The sequence below is a fragment of the Tenrec ecaudatus genome, chromosome 10 (assembly GCF_050624435.1).
Source record: "Tenrec ecaudatus isolate mTenEca1 chromosome 10, mTenEca1.hap1, whole genome shotgun sequence".
Taxonomy (NCBI): domain Eukaryota; kingdom Metazoa; phylum Chordata; class Mammalia; order Afrosoricida; family Tenrecidae; genus Tenrec; species Tenrec ecaudatus.
The window spans coordinates 113,014,629-113,032,153 of record NC_134539.1 but is presented as its reverse complement, the minus strand read 5'-3'; the positions used below and the strand labels follow the sequence as shown (position 1 = coordinate 113,032,153).

Sequence of the window (17,525 nt, the reverse complement as noted above, 5' to 3'; positions counted from 1 at the left end):
GGAGCCTCGCGGGGCGGTCGGCACGCTGGATTGCTGGGGGGCCCGGGGAGGCCCCCCGCCCCACACTCGGCGCCCAGTGCCCCATGCACCTCCCAGCACCGCGGTCCCAGCCGCCCCGTTGAAGCGGAGGGCGTGGGTCCCTAGCCGCCCCTGGAGCCTGGTATTCCGTCTGCAAAACGGGAGTAACTAACCGCCTAGTTGGGTGCTTATTGCAGAGCCGGCTCAGGAATTCTCTGTGCCGACAGTGTAGGAAAAGGACACGGTCCCGGAGCTAGAGAGCCCTGGGAGTGCAGTGGTTAAATGGCGCCGCTACCAGTGGGGAGACGGAGGTGCAGATTTCCGAATCCCTGGGTGCAGAGCCTCAGGGGAACCAAAAGGGGCGTTCCGCTCAGTCCTACAGTCTCACCGGGAGCAGGAATCCACTCGCAGGCAGTGGGGTCGGTAAATGTGTGAATGTCTGCTAACCTACCAGGTGGGTTTGCAACCTACCAACGGCCCCACAGGAAGAGATGTTGCAGTGGGCTTCCATGAGGAAAGCCTTGGGAGACTCCATGGGCAGTGCTACTCTTGTCGCACATGGTCACCGAGTTGAAATTCACCCAGCAGCCAATTTGGAAATCTGAAATGCCAATTCCCAAGCAGCACTGTTTCTGCCACATTACTCTCACCTCAAATCTGAGGTGACTGTCGCCGTGGTGGGAAGGGAGGAGAGAGTAACCAGGGGTGGAGGAAGGGGAAGAGTGTTATTTCCTTTCACCAGGCAAAGAGCTGTTCAGGACATATATCTGGAGGCCCCAGAAAATAACTAACCACGGAGGCAAAACTCGAAACCTTCAGTGCCCAGGGCATGGGCTGGCACACAGCTGGGGTTTTCCAAGGCCATGAGGGAGCAGAGAAAGCACCGGGCCTGAGGGTTAGGAAGCTGGAGTTTGAAGCTCAGTTTTCATCCAACTTCGGTGTGTAAGCTTAGGCGAGTCTGGTGAGCTATGAGGGTTGGTGTAGGGTTCAGAAACAGTGGGGTCCTCAGGGTGGGGGCTGCACAGAGAAGATGGGGCCTCTGGGTCTTCTGGCTGGGGATCTTCATGGGGCTCCTCCTCCGGTCCCAGCCCTGCCAACCTCTTGCTGACCTCCCACAGCCGGTGGGCTGCCCGGTCATCTCGGGCAGCTGGGGGCACCTCCTCCACATGGCAGTTGGCAAAGTATCTCCCACTGAGGGGTTCAAGGCCTTCCTGAAGAGCGCAGTACAGAGGTGTCTGAGCACCCCCTCTCGGCGTCCGCAGCACTAACCATGCCAATGGGCACAGAAGGGGGCGCAGCCATCCTGGAACATGGCGCAGGAAGAGCTCTGAGTTCACAGGTCCTGGGAGCAGAAAGGAAGGCAGGCCAGTGAGATTCCAGGGTAAAGGCAATGGGAACAGAGCTGGAGGGGAATATGGGACAGAGCCCATGAATGGGGGAAAAGCCAAGGTAGCGTTTGTCAGACAGTCCGGGGCCCCACACTGTCACTCCCCTCATTGTTCCAGGGGCCTCTTCTCTTGCCCCCAGATCCTTTGTACATCTTCCCCACATACCCGATTTTGCTCTGGCCCTGGCCCTGCCTGGAACGGTTCTCTCCCCATCTTTATCTTTTAGCTCAAACCTGCTCCTTTATTTATCCGGCATGCGCGGTCTTCCAAATGGAGCTCTGAAGTCGAAAGCCCCGCCTTTCTCCAGCAGGTGGTTTTAAATTGCTGACCTTGCAGTTAGATGGCCCACGCATAAGCACTCTGCCACCAGGGCTCCACCGGAAGCTTTATAGAACAGTTCTGTTCTGCTCTATAGGGTCACGATGAGTTGAGATTGTGGGTTTGGTTGGTTTGTGCTTTGGAGTGGTTATGACCACTGTCGCACTGTAATTACGAATGGGCCACAGGCAATGGCATCTTAAATGCAGCGCAGTACTAAAAACACAGGTGGTTCTTATTATACCTCTGCCAATTGTTCCCTGAAGGCAGGCAGGTTTTATTCACTGATATTACTCTCAGTAAAAGTCAAAGTGCTTATGAAGGACCCTGGGTGAGCCAACCATTCTCTCTGACTTCATCTCTTTCCATGCTCTCCCCTCTCCCTGTTCCAGCCACACTGGCCTCCCTGACCTTCCTCAGGGACCCCAGGCATTTCTGCCTCAGGGCCTTTGCACTTGCTACAGGACCCACACCTTCACTTCCTTCAGGAATCCGCTCAACTGTTACCCATTCAGATATATCTTCCTGATTGCCATTGATAAAACAGTACCCCGTCGTTCCCACCCCCTGGTGTCCCATGGTTCCCTGATCCTGTTTTATCTTCCCCCATACCAGGGGAACTTTGTCACTACCTGTCATATATTGTCTGTGTCCGTCTCCACACTAGAATATAAACAATGAGGGTAGGGTCTTTGGGTGTTTTTTGTTGCTGTATTCCTAGCATTAAGAATAATTCCTGGCACCTAGTAGATGCTCAGTAAATATCTCTAGAATGAATTAATAACCATCAGCTATCATCATCAATGCCGGGCCAGTCAGTATGGCTGGCTCTTTGGGGGTGAGATCTGGGTTTTATGCATTGCCCTATTCTACCCAGGGGTCAGCGGCTAAGAGTGTGGTGTGAGAGGAAGAACTTAGCTTGGGGACCCTGGTTCCAAGAACATCAGAGGGTCAGGGCTCTACTTGGGACTTCTGTCTGTTCTGAGCATGTTCCTCAGTGAGAGACTGGGGGGAAGGGGCCTGAGGTGGGGCCCTGATGGCAGAGGGGCAGTCTGAAGCAACCATGGAGCTAGGCCTCACCTGGATGGGCAGCGTAGCAGGTGACGCCTGTGCCTTCAAGCTGGGTGGCCAGCTCTCGGACAAATAACACGTTGGCCAGCTTACTGTCAGCATATGCCCGGAGCTCCTGCTGCCAGCCCACCACGGGGTGGTTCAGGCGGGCGAAGTCCAGGCGTCCACGCCGGTGGGCTGCTGAGGAGACCACCACCACACGGCTGGGGGTGCACATCTTCAGCCGGGACAGCAGCAGCTGTGTCAGCAGGAAGTGGCCGACGTGGTTGACCCGCAGCAGCAAGTTAAAGGGCTCACGTGTCCGGCCACAGGAACTGATCCCTGGGGCAGAGGCTAGGCATGAGCAAGTGCTCCAGAGGGAACCCCGAAGGCTTCGCCTCAGTGCCCCCATCTGTGAGTGGAAGCAGAGGGCAGCCTTTTCCCTGTGGGCTCTGGACCCTGGCTACCCGCTGCCAGGCCCCTCCCCCCTTACAGGGCTAGCTTCCCCTCACCTGCGTTGTGGATGAGGAAGTCGAGCCGTGGCTCAGAGCGCAGGAAGGCAGTGGCAAAGGCTCGCACAGAAGCCAGACTGGCCAAATCCAAAGCCATGAAGATGACCTCATTGTTCCCGCTTTCCTGTGGAGTGGCAAGGATGGGGTTTGTCACCTGGCAGCTCCCTCCTCTTCCCTCTCCCCAGGCACCCAATTCGGAGAGTCTCCTTCATCCTCATATTAAAATCTACCCTGTGTGTTAGAGCGCGGTGGGTACGTGTGTGGGCAGGGGATACCAATTTTATTTATTTATTTAGTGGATACGAATTTTGATGCCTCTTACTACACTGTGCCTTTGTTGAGATACTTAATCCTCCCGGGGTCTCAGTTATGTCTCTGTAAAATGGGTACAGTAACAGGACGTCTCTTACAGAGTTGTGAGGGTTAAAGGTATTAAATATATATATGAAGAAAGCTGATGGTGCCTGGCTATCATAAAATATCGCGTCTGGGGTCTTACAGATTTGAAGGTAAACAAGCTGCCATCTAGCTCAGAAGCAACAAAGCCCACATGGAAGAAGCACACCAGCCTGTGCAATCAACGAGGTGTCGAAGGGATCAGTTATCAGGCATCAAAGAAAGAAAAATCATATCATTGTGTGCTCACCTCCATACGATTGCTGAAGACAAATGGGTGCATAAGCAAATGTGGCGAAGAAAGAGGATGGTGCCTGGCTATCAAAAGATATAGCGTCTGGGGTCTTAAAGGCTTGAAGGTAAACAAGTGGCCATCTAGCTCCGAAGCAACAAAGCCCACATGCAAGAAGCACACCAGCCTGTGTGACCATGAGGTGTCAGAAGGATCAGGTATCAGGCATCATCAGAACAAAAAATTTTACCACAGTGAATGAGGCGGGGAGTGCACAGAGTGTAGACCCAAAGCCCATTTGTCGGCCACTGGAGATCCCCTGGCAGAGGGGTCTCAGGGAAGAGATGAGCCAGTCAGGGTGCGATGTGCCAACGATGAAACATAACTTTCCTCTAGTTCCTAATGCTCCCCCCGCCCTATCATGATCCCAATTCTATCTTGCAAGTCTGACTAGACCAGAGGTTGTACACTGGTACAGATAGGAACTGGAAACACAGGGAATCCAGGGCGGATGATCCCTTCAGGACCAGTGGTGTGAGGGGCGATACTGGGAGAGTAGAGGGTGAGTGGGGTGGACAGGGGGAACAGATTACAAGCATCTACATGCTACCTCCTCCCTGGGGGACGGACAGCAGAAGGGTGGGTGAAGGGAGGTGTCAGACAGTGCAAGATATGACAAAATAATAATCTGTAAATGATCAAGGGTTCATGAGGGAGGGGGAAGTGGGGAGGGAGGGGGAAAATGAAGAGCTGATGCCAGGGGCTTAAGTGGAGAGCAAATGTTTTGAGAATGATCAGGGCAATGAATGTAAAAATGTGCTTTACACAATTGATGTAGGTATGGATTGTGATAAGAATTGTACGAGCCCCTCCCTAATAAAATGATTAAAAATACACACACACACATATGCATATATATACACAGACACACACACATATACTCAGCACAGTGACTGGCACCCAGCACTAATCCTTCCTACCTCCCACTGCCCATTATCAGGAGCCCCGGGTGGTGCAGTGATTACACATTGGGCTGCGATCTGCATGGTTGGCAGTTCGAAACCACCAGCAGCTCCGCGGGAGAAAGACTGGGCTTTCGATTCCCATGAACAGTGACCTTTCAGAAAACCACAGGGGTCGCTGTGAGCCAGCACTGACTCCATGGCAGCGAGGGGTTTTGCTTTGTTTCGTGGTGAATTCTTGCACCTCTTAGAAATGCACACACTTCCTCCAGGTAGTCGTCCTCACAACCATTTGCGTCTGGTGCCCTCTCCCCGTGTGACCTCAGCACCTGGCACCCTCTGCTGCCCTAAGGCAACCAATGCGCACGCTCTTCTCTCCAGTGGGTCCCCAAAGCGGCTCGGCTGGGCCCTCCCTGACCGCCGGGCGCTGGGCTCCCCGTGCCCCGCCCCGGCCCCACGCACCTGGCGGAGGTCGAAGGCGGCCGCCTCGCCGCGCTCCCGACTGCGGCAGGCCAGCACCACGCGCGCTCCGCGGCGCGCCAGCTCCAGCGCCGTCATCTTCCCGATGCCGCTGTTGGCGCCTGCAGATGGCGGGCGGGAACCGAGCTGAGCCGGCCGGCCGCCCCGCAGCCCCGGCCGCCCCCGCGCCCGCCCGGCCGCCCGCTCTCACCGGTGACCACGGCCGTGCGGCCCCGCAAGCTGGCGACGCCGCCGCACGGCGGGGCCTTCACCAGGTTGTAGTAGACCAGCACGTAGGCGCCCAGCAGCAGCCCCGCGCCCAGCAGCAGCGCCTCCATGCCGGCTGTGCCTGCGGGCTCCCGCCCAGGCCCGGCGCCGCCCTGGACCGCCGCCCGGAGGCCGCCGACTCCCCCGCTCGGGCCTGGAAGGGAGCCCGGCGCGCCTGGGCCGCGGAGGAAGGAAGGCAGGGCCGTGCGCGCGAGCGCCCCCTAGGCGTGCCTCTGCACCCGGCGTCGTGCGCCGCGAGAGCGCCCCCTAGGCGTGCCTCTGCACCCGGCGTCGTGCGCCGCGCGAGCGCCCCCTAGGCGTGCCTCTGCACCCGGCGTCGTGTGCGCCCCGGGCAGGCCAGGCAGCGTCCACGGACCCTGAGGTCACGCCCCAAGTTGTGCGCACGCCTTTAAATGAGTACGTCCACGTGGATTGCCCAATAAGCAAGGTAAGCAAAGGCTTATGTGTGCTTACTTACTAATCGGTAGTGAACGATTTCACATTTTTCATCACGCCAGTCAGCTTCGAGGTGGGGCTGCCATTTGTCTCTCTCCCACCCCACACCACCTTCCTACAGAATCAAAAGTTTTCAAATTGAGTCCCTGCTTGGCATGGAGTATCCAGTAAGCACATTAAGCATGTGCTTACTTGTGGCTGCTTTCGCTCACTGCCATCGAATCAATTCTGACTCATAGTGACCCTATAGGGCAACTGCACGTTTCTCAGCAGTGTAGTGCACAGGCACAAGTGAGCCTGTGCTTACTTTGCTGATTGGCTTTCTACCCACCTGTGCGTGTGAACACCTTGGTAGTGCCCATGGGTCCTGGGAGTGCCCTGACTGCACACGTGTGTACATGTGGGCTGTTTCCTCTAGGTATGTGCATGTTTTTGTGCTGTTCATGTCTGTGTGCACCTGTCCTCTGCAGGTGTGGCTGCTGAGCACTAGGTGTGGGCTTGCAGATGGCTCCTGTGTGTTTAGGAAGGGTCTGTCTCCAGGATGAGTTTAATCTTTGGCACCTCTCTCAAGAAGCAAAGCCTCAATTGCTCATCCTTAACATTCAGCCCTCTGCTTCTAGGATTCCACCCTGTTCTTTTGGAGGTTAGAGCGGTGAATTGGTGAGTTCAGAAGGTGGCATCATCATCCTGCTACCATTCGCTGTCTCTAAGTCCCAGCCTCCTGAAAGCTGTCCTCGGCCTTTCAGGGCGTTCTCCCAGGTAGCAAATAGGTAAGGAAGCTTTTATCACTCAACAGATGAAGCTAACTATGCTGGCAAAGTGGGTGGGGAAGCCAGGGCACCATAGGCAAGGGCATTCCCGATCGGTTACTTCCTAGTAGGAAGGGAAGCAAGAACTTTATCAAAAGAAATGTAGTACAACTCACCATGTGTTTTGGGGGTACTATGTGCCCAGTATGTAATGGTTAGCCTTGAAACACCAAGCAGAATAGATACACAACTTCTGACTTTGTGAGTTCAAGAGGCCCCTTGGGCAGAGGGAACAGGGTGTGTGGAGATAGAAGGCTAAGTGGAAGCCAGGGGCAGACCACGGACTCCAGGGGAGGAAGTTGCACTGTGGACTGGGGATCCAGTTGGTGCTGGTGTAGGGTGAGGCTGGAGATGGGATATGAATGAGTGGATGCAACCCCACTATCAACACCAACACCTAATTCACCAACAGGTACTACCTTTTCCAACTGTCCTGGGATACATGCTGGCAGTGTGCCCAAGAGGTAAGAGGAAAGTGTTCCTAGGAGAAACTGGATAAAGTTTCTCATGGTAAGATCTGGGAGAAGGAAGGGATGGGGTTTTCCAGGACAGCATCCTAAAAGAGCCTTAGGCTAAGGTGACACATACTCCTGGTGAGGAAGGGAAATTGTAGACAAGTTCTGATTACAAATCACACAAGCCATAGGGGGTATGGCTTGGTCGAGAGACTGATTCCCCACCACCCTTTATTCCCAAGATGTCTGAATCACTAAATTCCTCAGCTCTAGATGAAAACCTCCAAGAGGCAAGGCCCCACATCTACCTTATTGACTGCTGTCCCCAGAACCTAGCACACACCTGGCAGAGGGACTCAACATCAGGTGGTTAGGCTTCTCCCAGGACAGAAGGCAAGTGTGACAGCCAGCCCTGGCATCAAAGCAGCCTGAATGCCGTATTGTTTTTGACTGGAAGGCAGGTCTTCTTTAACCTCAGGTATGCCCACATTCTGCAGCCAGCGGTCGGTCCCCACCCCACGAACCCACATTCTTGCAGGATCTGCACCAAATGACCAAGCCCTGGAAACCCTCCAGCCCCCCATCAAGTCACACAATAAGTCGCCGCTACTCTAGCAGGTGCACCCTACACCAGAGGCTCTTTGTCTCCATGACCTTCCCTCTCCTACCCTGCCTGGGGGATGGAGAGCTAAGGAAGAGGCCCCTCTAGGGGTGATGACAGGTAGGACAGACAGGCGGAAAACAATTTGAAGTATTTTTGTTTTTTATATACAGAATACAGGAAAGTTTCTGTAAAGTCTAAAACATTACAATTACTATGTACATCGGTACTAGTTGTCGGGGGAAGAAGGGAGCCAGGGATGGGAGGAAGAGAAGTGGCAAGAGAACAAAAAAGGGAGACAAAACAGGTTCACGACAAAACATTTTTGCTACAATAGACAATTTGAAGAAAACGCTCTACCACATGTAGTACTGTACACAGTCTTTAAAAACATTGAAAAAATGTCACCACTCGATGTATTTACACAACATCCAAATACACTTTTCCTTATTTGAAATAAAATAGATGGACAGCCAGAAAAAAGAATTTGTTTCTCATTTGTCCATAATACACAGTAGCTACCTGTGGTGCAACCGCTGCAGAAAGGGGAAGTATCTCGGAGGGTGGGAACCATGGGAGGAGGGTGGGTAGCGATCTTTATATTAAATAAAACAATGATATTGTATAGATTTTGCTGTATGAAAACTGTATTTTTTTCTTTTAATATAAAACTATTGTCACTGCCACAAAATAGAACAAGTTTCTGATTATTGTACAACGGCGGGGAGAGAGGGATGGAGGCAGGAGGTGGGCGGGGAAGGGGTTTGTGTCGGAGGAAGTGTCCAGACCATAGTCTCCCCTCCCTGCCCTGCCTGCTCCTCAGCTCAGGTCTGCTGCTCTCCCATGAAATGTTGAGTACAAATATATGTGCAAATGCCCCTAGAACTTGAGAAAAGAAAAAGGATCTTTAAAAAACAGTCAAAGTTTCTTCATTTCATGCAAAGATTGTAGTTGAAGGGTTTCTGGTGGAGTATAAAAAACCCGGGCTTGGTGTGTGTACATTTTTGCATTGCGAGAGTCTTGGGCTGGGCGAACAGTTGGGTGGCGGGTGGCCGCCAGCCCTAGGGAATGGAGTTGGAGCGCAGCACAGGGCCCTGGTGGGGCTTGAGGGAGAGCTTCTCGGCCAAGACCCCATCCTGCAGCAGGCCGGCATCGCCTTTGGGCTGTTTCGTTGCAAACTCAGTGATGCTGAAGACAAACTGCAGACAGCCCAGCTTGATGTAGCTGCCATGGTGCAGTAAGGCCGTGCCCTCCCAGCCGGCCCCACTGCCCCCAATCAAGCTCGAGCTGCTGGCTTTACAGCTGCAGGGCTTCCGGTGCGGTCCCTGGGCCTGGGAGCTCATCATGGCGGCCTCCTCACTTGGCTCTTCATCCTGTTTCTGGTGCCGGTGGCGCCCTAGCAAAGACAGGGCCGGTCAAGGGAGAGGAAGTGTGAGCAGTCATCCCCTGTGGGCCCCAGCCTCCCTCGAGTTGCTGCATGGTTAGGGTGAGGTATGCAGAGGAGACACCCAACAGGGGTGTCTACGTGAGCACACAGCAGTTGTGTCTCCGTGGCCTTCTGGGGGCCCCATGGGCGGGGCCAGCCTAGAAAACAGGAGGAGGAGGCCGGACGTGAGCCAAGAGCCAGTAGGTCGTCTGCAGCAAGCCAGGACCATCCTGACGGACCTGGGCCTCAAAGAAAGGGTCAGAGGGGCTGGCCACTTGACTCCAACTTACTGATGACGCTCTGCACTTTGGCAACAATACTGCTTGGGGGGGTTGGCGGGGTCTTCTCAGAGAAGTCACACGAATACAGCACATTGTCCACCGTCGTCCCGTGCTCACTGTAGTTCAACAGCTCATAATGTTTGGTATTCTGAGGAGGAGGAGGAGGAGGAGGGAAGAGAAGATGTGTGGTCTGCTGCCTGGGGCTAAGGGGAGAGAGGACATAGGCAGAAGGCTGTGCTGCTCTACTGAGACACCCTCAATGCCCCCCCCCCCCATGGGCCTTAAGACTCATCTTTAGGAAGCCTTCCTTCCTACACCCCACACCCCTGCGCTCACACTAACCCTCCACTCTCTCCTCAGCATGGCTCCTGTTGATATCCTTATCATTGGCCCAGGATTACAAAGGCCAGGGGCCCACAACAACTATTCACAGGGACACACACACACAGCTTGGCATCTGTCTTGGATGGTCTCCCTCCTCTGCACTGGGTTGGAAGCGCCCTGCCCTATGTCTGAGCCACCTCAGGAGCAATAGGCGTCCCCTCCTGCAAAGAAGGCGGGGCACTGCAACAGGTCACTTCATACCAAGATGCTTCTCCTCCAAGAGCGCACAGGGAGGGAGCAACGGAGAGGGTTCTGGTGCGCTGCACACAGACCCAGTGGCTGCAGGAGGCCTCTGGTGAAGCGTGCCCTCCCACGCCATCCCCACCCCTCACCTCATCGTAGAATATGCAGGCGTGTTTCCCGGACACGTAGTTGCAGTGACCATAGTTTGTAAGGCACACATCCATATCAGCTCCTGCAAGGTGCAGGTGTTGGGGAAAAGGCAGAGAGCAGAGGGTAAGAGGTATGTGAGGGAGGGAGTTAGCTTCTGGGTGGGGCAGAGTAGAGCTATCCCAAGGGCAGGTAGCTTAAGGTCCTCTCCTGGTGTTTCTGAACAAGACTCAAGTTGCTTCCAGTTTCCTTCTGCTCATGAGCAGCGCTTCATTCTGAGCTACTGAAGAGGATCGGGTACCTCCCTGCTATTTAACATGGGAGCGCAGGGCCTAGGGATCATATCCCCTGGGAGGATGGGACATTTTCTAAGGGCTTAGACCACTGCTCTGGTTTTTTGGTACCAGACAACTGCAGGGTTAATAGAGGGTTGGCCTTTTCCTGAGACTGCTAGGGGTGGGCATTTTGCCCTCCGGGGCTCTTTCCTTGCAGTGTTTCAGATGCCCCACTGAGCAGGTGTCTGAGCTGTCAGACACAGCACCAGGGCTTGAGCTGTGGAAGGAAGACAAGCTCCTGGCTTCCTCTCTTAGTCCACCTGACTGAATCACTTGGCTAGGAGAGGGCCTCCCTCTTCCCTTTCTAGCCTCCGGGATGCGGCGTGTTGATCGGAGGGCTCCTTGGCTAGCTTACCTGTTCCAATGTAGAGGGTTCGATAGCACATGTTCACGGCTCCTCCCAATCCTAAGAGGGGGTAGAACACAGCTCGGGCCTGGACCGCCTTTCTTTGCACTAGAGGACAAACAGTGATAGGACCATTTTGAAACTCAGAACCTGTGGCCCCAATAATACCCAACAGAACCTGGACCTTCCCAACCCACCTCTTTGGTTCATGGCCTGGAGAAAATAACCCCATTGGATGCCTCATCTTTCCAAAGTCACACCCAACACTGGGAACTGGCGACTTTAGGGTGAGACACCCTTCCCCATACCACCGACAGCCCCCATGGACTCTCTTTGAGGATGGCTGCAGAGTTCAAGGACAGGCAACAATAGGGCTTTTCAAGCTCCTTGGATTATCAGGGACAGATCAGCTGATACATACATAAGGAGGCTGTGGGGAAACAGGACACACGGACAGAATTTCTCCAACTTCAGTCAGTATGCACATGAATCATCTAGAGAGCACCTGAGGCGAGCCTGATGCTGTTGGCCAACACACCGCACTGTGACAAGCAAGACTCCCGAGATAGCCTATGGCGAGCTGACTTGTTTCCTTCTCCCCCCCTTCAACTGTTTATTGTGAATTGGGCGAAGGTTTCCCATTGAATGATTCACACATATTTTGTCTCATCTATCCAAAATCCCACAACAAAAGAGCACTTATCCCACTTCCTGTCACCTTCTTCCACTCCCCACTTTTTTAAAACTTTCATCTATGCCAGCGGTTCTCAACCTGTGGGTCGAGACCCCTTTGGGGGGGTGTCAAACGACCCTTTCACAAGGGTGGCCCAATTAATCACGGTACCAAAATGAGTTATGAAGTAGCAACGCAAACAATTTTATGGTGGGGGGGCGTCACCACAACATGAACTGTATGAAAGGGTCACGGCCTGAGGAAGGGTGAGAACCACTCATCTGTGCACATGGATAAATGTTGCCCTTTTGATGTCACATGGTTGATTATTGTAAGGTGTGCTTACTTCACTCTGAACTTCCCAAGAGGTTATCTTGGGAAGAATTTTCAGGAGGCTAGCTCACTGCTGTCCTGTTCTAAACACCTTGAACCTAACAAGTTCCCTTTTGGGAAACCCATCTGAACTCAAGTACCTGAAAACAGCAAAAAGAAAACCCAGCACAAATATCCAATGTACTGGGCGCTGCTTTCTGTGTCGCTAAGTGAACGCCCATGAAGGCCAGTGACAGCAGCCCTCTCCTCTGCAGAGTCTATGAGAGCTGTGGCCGCCACCTTGGAAGCCCTTACAGGTGCCCACGGAGGCGCAACTACTGGAAGTGGTGCTCCAGGATGGGAGACCACACGCAGGCAGAGCTGAGGCGAGGTGGCAGGTGTGTGCTTGCGCACCTTCTGTGTGGTGCCCTCCGGAAGCCAGCGGATGCGCCCCAACACTGCCCGGTGAAGCTTGGACTCGGGAGGGAAAAAGCTGATGTATTCTCTGCAAGGCCAGAACCTTGATCAGCTTCTCGTCCAGCATATTTATCTCGATTTCTATTAACCAAAGAGAAAAATTAGAAAGACGCGGAGGAGGAAATGGAATGCGTAAGTAAATGAGGGTCAGAGGGCTAATAGGTATGCATGCCTAAAATCCAGGCAAGAGGATTGTGCTCAGACAACGCACAGTACACAGTGGTGCAGGGTCTGGAGCCAGGCAGCTCACCGGCAAACTCACTCTGCAGTGAGTGATGGGCCCCAAAGCAGCCTGCCCAGATGCATCAGCGGGGCGGCTGGATTCTAGGTCAAGTAGGCTTAAGAGAGAAAGTAAAACCAACCACTTTGCCCATCTGGGGTGTGGGTCTGGGAGTCCAATATTGAGGCTGGATTTTCTTCCCACCCGCTGTTCCCAGAGGTCAAGCTCTACCCCTGTCCACCTCAGGGACTTTGCACAGATGGGGAAGGGGGTCCTTCTGATTTAATTCTGAGCCCAAGTCATCTGCCTGATGTGGTTGTGTTCTCTTCTCACTGGATCCCTCGACTTCAATTACATTCGATCCCAGTCTATCATCCTACCGCAAGGGAGGGCAGAGCCCTCACGCCCATCTCCCTAGCCTGCTGAGATCAGGGCAGCCCTTTCACCCACTCACCTCCATTGACATCCATAAATGCTCGCAGTGAGTTGGTGAGGTCCACCATGGCAGTAGAGTTGGCTGGGAAAGAGGGTACGGTTAAAGCGCTTCCTATGGATAACGTGCCGGGGCTGACCTTGCCATCTGGGGACGGAGCAGGAAGACGGTTACTTACGTCGCCTGAGGGAAACCCACCGGTCCAATCCCCCACTGCTGAGTCAGGTCTGGTTTCGGACCCAAGGTGATGTTCCCTTCTCGACTCTCACCCACAGGCTCTGGAACTCCTGGAGCTAAAAACGCGTGGTGAGGAAGGGCAGATGGAGCAGCGGTGCACCGGGTACGCGGACTCCCAGAGCACCAGAGAACCCCAGCAGCTTCTCCTGCTTGGGGACAGTGGTGGGTCTGGATGATGGCCCCTCCCTGTGGCCTCCTCTGAAAGGGGTAGCTGCCCCTGCAGTCCCTGTCTACTAAAGTCTGGCTCGATGGGCACATCTCCAGGCTGCTAGCGCAAGAGGCTCCGAATTAGGGAAAGAGCCCAAGTGCAGGGGCCATCCTGGGGCCAGGGGCCCATGCAGAGCAGTCAGTCAACTGGTCACCGAGACTCCTAGCTGCCTAGGAGGCCGGATTCAGTGCAGACGGGAGAGACCACAAGGGGTTCCAGCAGCCATCTGAAACCTGGTTCAGATGCTGGGGTCAGCTGATCGAGCCAAGTCCACACTAGGGCAAGTAGAGACTAAAGAGACTTCCCTTTGGCTTGCGGCCGAGGGCAAGCTTCTGGGCAGACCCACACAGGCAGGGCTGTTTTCTACTCCTCGCTTCCCTGACACGGAAGGTCCTCACATGGGCTGGCGCTGAGGCTCTGGATCAGGCAGGGAGCTAGTCTAGCATGTGCACCTTGAGACACAGGTCATCACCCAGAACCTTAGGCTGATCACAGTCACTCAGGGAGAGCAGGCTGCCTTTCTCTACGGTGATGGAACAAAACAGGCAGGAAACTAGGTTTGAAAAGTAGTAGGTGAAGTTCAGGAGATCCAGGCAGTGGCTTTCCAAGCCTGCAACTGACCTGCAAGGGCACCTTAAGGAAATCACTTAACTTTTCCCTTCAGGGGCTAAGCAGTCCCACCTATAAAATGGGGCAAATTAATACATACTCCCCCTTTCTCTTTCAGTGTTATTCCCCAGGGAGAGTGTAAAATTATTCCAAGTCACCCCAAGGCTGAATTGTACTCACCTGATGATGGCGCTGGTGAGCAGAATCGGTGGTTGGCCCCTGTGGCTAAGATACCATCTCCTGCTGCTTGGGGGGGAGTGAGCACCCGGGTGGCATTTGGGGGTGAGCCCAGTGGCCTTGACTCTGTCAACGGAGGTCCTATCTGTGATTGGACAGTCTTTCTTTGCAAAGTGCTGGTGTTCTCGATGCTGGCACAAGAGCTGGGAACGGAAGGGGGCAGGCTTGGGACAGGAACCAAACTCCTCTGGGGACAAGAGCTGGGGCCAGTGGCATTCTCTGTCTTCACAATGATGCCGACGGTGTGGTTCGGAAGCCCCCCAGCCGCTGGTGGCGTGAGGGGCCGGGGCCAGCCTTGCCGGTGTGCGAGGCCTGGTAGGGGGGTGTTGGCGCCTGGAAGCCGCCGGGGGTCCGTAGAGTCAGTGGGGCTGTTGTACAGGTGCGGGCCATTGGCTTTCACCTCTGTGTTCACCGGCCCATTGGCAGTCCCACAGGGGGCTTTCTTGGATTTTTCCGCACAAGAACTGCAGCTGATGTCCTCTAGGGCTGGGGGCTGATGGGGTGGAGAGCAGCTCAGGGAATTCTGGGCATTAATCCCTGAGGGGCAGGACAGGGGATAGTGGGAAGGTGTAGGTGCCTTGTCAGCGGTTTGCAGGGAGGTGGTGATTGAGCTGTCAGTCACAATAACAGGCTTAATATCAGCCTTCTCTGTCTGTTCAGAGTCCCAATGCGAAGGCATCTGCTTAGCAGATAAATGTTTCAATATGCTGCACTGGAGCGCAACAACACTACAGAGCCACTGCAACGGAAGGAGAGGAGAGGAGAGGAGGGTGAGAGGCCTGGGAGGCGCTGGCCAGTCCTGCCACAGCTCCAGCAGAGCTGAGAAGCACTATTTCCGAGGTCCCATTGAGAATGCCCCGAGAGGGTGTGGTTAAGACTTCTGAATTCCATTTCCATTCCCAAGCAAGACTTGCTGGTATACTCAAGAGGCAACACTCTGGTCAGTAGAGGCTGGCACGCTCCTTCAGTTTCTGCCCTAAGTGCTGAGCGTGTCCAGCACTATCACTGAACCTCTATGGGCCTACCGATCTCCTCCTACAGGTTGGAGCTGCCCGTCTCCCCGCACAGGGGAAACTGATGGAGAGAAGCAGACTGGTAGAGGCTTGGCTTCAGGGCCTGAGTCAGAGGTTCTCTCTGAAACACTCAACTCTTGGGGGCTAGGAGTTGGGGTGAGTAGAGGTGTGGGAGACGAGGATGGGGATCACACTGGGGTTGAATCCCGGCCCTGGGGATTCACTCACCTCTTGCTGCTCTGCTTGGGTGGCTAAGTGCCCAGAGTTCAAAAGGTGTGTCTGCGACTCCTCGGGGATCCCATTGCAGATCAGCTCCCCATCCCGAATGGCCGCAGGTGCAATGAGAGGGGGTGGAAACTGGTACTGAGATTTTATAGCGTCGGGAACCTGTTCAGGGTAGACAGAAGGAAGAAGGAGAGGGAGCTAGCGCCAACATGTCCAGTTGGTTCTGCCCTGGCCATGGTCTCTCTGATGTGCCGACGCTCAAGATCTTTTGTCCCAATCCACTGAGGACAAGGTTGTGTGGGCTGCAAATGCTTGGTGCCAATCTCTTCACCGACCCCGAGAAGGCACAAAGAGGGGGGCGACAGGCAGAGCGCCCTTTCCTTCACCGAGGCCTGGGCCTGCAGGATCCATAATCCATGGCTTGCTGTTTCCTGCTTTTGACCTGAATAAAGTTGCATGACAGACAAACACTAGACAGGCTCTCTCAGTAGCACTCTAGGCTCCGATTGCTCAGTGTCAAGTTTGGGAGCTGGCTGAGCAGTAACTCAGAGCTAAGAATTTAGAGGATGCCAGTCACAGTCAAAATGACCAGCCTGATACCTGACTCCTGACACTCATTCATCCATAAATCATGAAACAGCCGAAGACCTCTTTGTGCACAAAGACAAAAGACACACTCTGAATCATACCACGTCAGAATGAAGGAGCCACACAAGCAAGGGTCAGTCACACGTTCAACCAACATTTATTAAGTACCTCCTGAGTCTGGGTACGGTGCCAGGTCCTAGAACCCAGAGTTGAATAAAACAAAAGCCTTACCCTCAAGGGGCTCACAGTCTGGTGGGTAGATAAACAGACATGCATCTCAAATAAAGGCCTGTCTGAAGCACGACAAACGATAGAAGAACATGCTGGGTGTTCTGTCTGGGGAGAGGGGGGGAAGCCTGGGATTCGTGAAGACTTTACAGAGAAGGTGGTATATGAGCTGAGAAGTGGAAACTGAGAAGCATCTCCCAGGCAGAACCGGGAAGGAAATAAGGTGACATCTATGGTGGAGGAGCAAAATGTAAGGGAGAGTGTGAAAGTACTTGGTGGATGTAGAAAACCTCTGGAGAATGGAAAGATTTGGTGAGCAAATTCTTAAGAAAGGCAAGGGAAGTGAAATTGGAAATGGTTCCCAATATCAGGGCCCGAGGACCTGAGGGCAGTCACTGTCATTCACTGAGATGGGACAATGAGAAAGAAGGTGAAAGAGCAGATTCGCAGGGGCAGGAGTCTTCCGGTTGGGCAGGCTGAAATGGAGGCATCTTTGGGATAGACAGCCAGATGGAAATCTGAACAGGAGGACAAAGGCAGAGAAGATGCTACAGTGCTAGTTGGTGCCATGGGCATCCTGCGCTTCCTTGGGAGTGGGAGGAACAAGAAGGGGGCTGGCCCAGGGGACAAGTAAAGGGTAAGTGGAAGACGAATGGCTAACAAAGACAAGTTATCAGCAGTTCTTGCCTATATTATTATGCAACAAAGGTAAGACACCATTTATCTTTTCCATTGAAGTTTTTCTCTGTTCTGTTACAGTTGGTTTAAAAAAAATTTTTTTTTGGGGGGGGTGTCTTTCTGTATATGAAATCCAGGATAGGTGAATCTTTAGATAAAAACTAGATTAATGGTCTCTTAGGGTACGGCAAGGGAGGCTGAAGTTGGGGATGGGGAGAGAGGAGCTAATAACAATGAGCACAAGAAGAAAACGTTCTAAAATCGATTGTGGTGATGACTGTTCAACTCTTAATATAACTGAACTGCATGATATAGGAATGATAAGTTAATAAAAAAATAATAAAGACCAGTGTCCTCCAGGG

The 17,525-nt window shown here is 53.7% G+C and overlaps 2 protein-coding genes across 4 annotated transcripts in view; both read right to left on the bottom strand.

Annotated features, from left to right (window-relative positions):
* Positions 1-84: 84 nt before the first annotated feature.
* On the bottom strand, positions 85-5,757 carry DHRS13 (dehydrogenase/reductase 13). Its single transcript, XM_075561298.1, has 5 exons — positions 5,547-5,757; positions 5,339-5,457; positions 3,287-3,410; positions 2,805-3,116; positions 85-1,360 (listed from the first exon to the last, which is right to left on the bottom strand). Exons 1-5 carry the CDS (start codon positions 5,671-5,673, stop codon positions 915-917), a joined length of 1,128 nt encoding a protein of 375 aa, XP_075417413.1. The 5' UTR covers positions 5,674-5,757; the 3' UTR covers positions 85-914.
* A 2,310-nt stretch (positions 5,758-8,067) lies between these two features.
* The window catches only part of PHF12 (PHD finger protein 12), a 40,483-nt gene continuing 31,025 nt past the window's right edge, over positions 8,068-17,525 (bottom strand). For 2 of the 3 annotated variants that reach the window (XM_075561294.1, XM_075561292.1), the window contains 8 exons: positions 15,673-15,831; positions 14,375-15,170; positions 13,162-13,287; positions 12,425-12,568; positions 11,035-11,133; positions 10,347-10,429; positions 9,640-9,778; positions 8,068-9,319 (listed from right to left, as the gene is read on the bottom strand). In XM_075561294.1, coding sequence (XP_075417409.1) covers positions 8,985-9,319; positions 9,640-9,778; positions 10,347-10,429; positions 11,035-11,133; positions 12,425-12,568; positions 13,162-13,287; positions 14,375-15,170; positions 15,673-15,831 — 1,881 coding nt within the window. In that variant the 3' untranslated portion in view covers positions 8,068-8,984. Of the gene's footprint in view, positions 9,320-9,639; positions 9,779-10,346; positions 10,430-11,034; positions 11,134-12,424; positions 12,569-13,161; positions 13,288-13,409; positions 13,434-14,374; positions 15,171-15,672; positions 15,832-17,525 lie in introns of all 3 variants that reach the window. The other variant, XM_075561293.1, reaches the window with a different exon arrangement.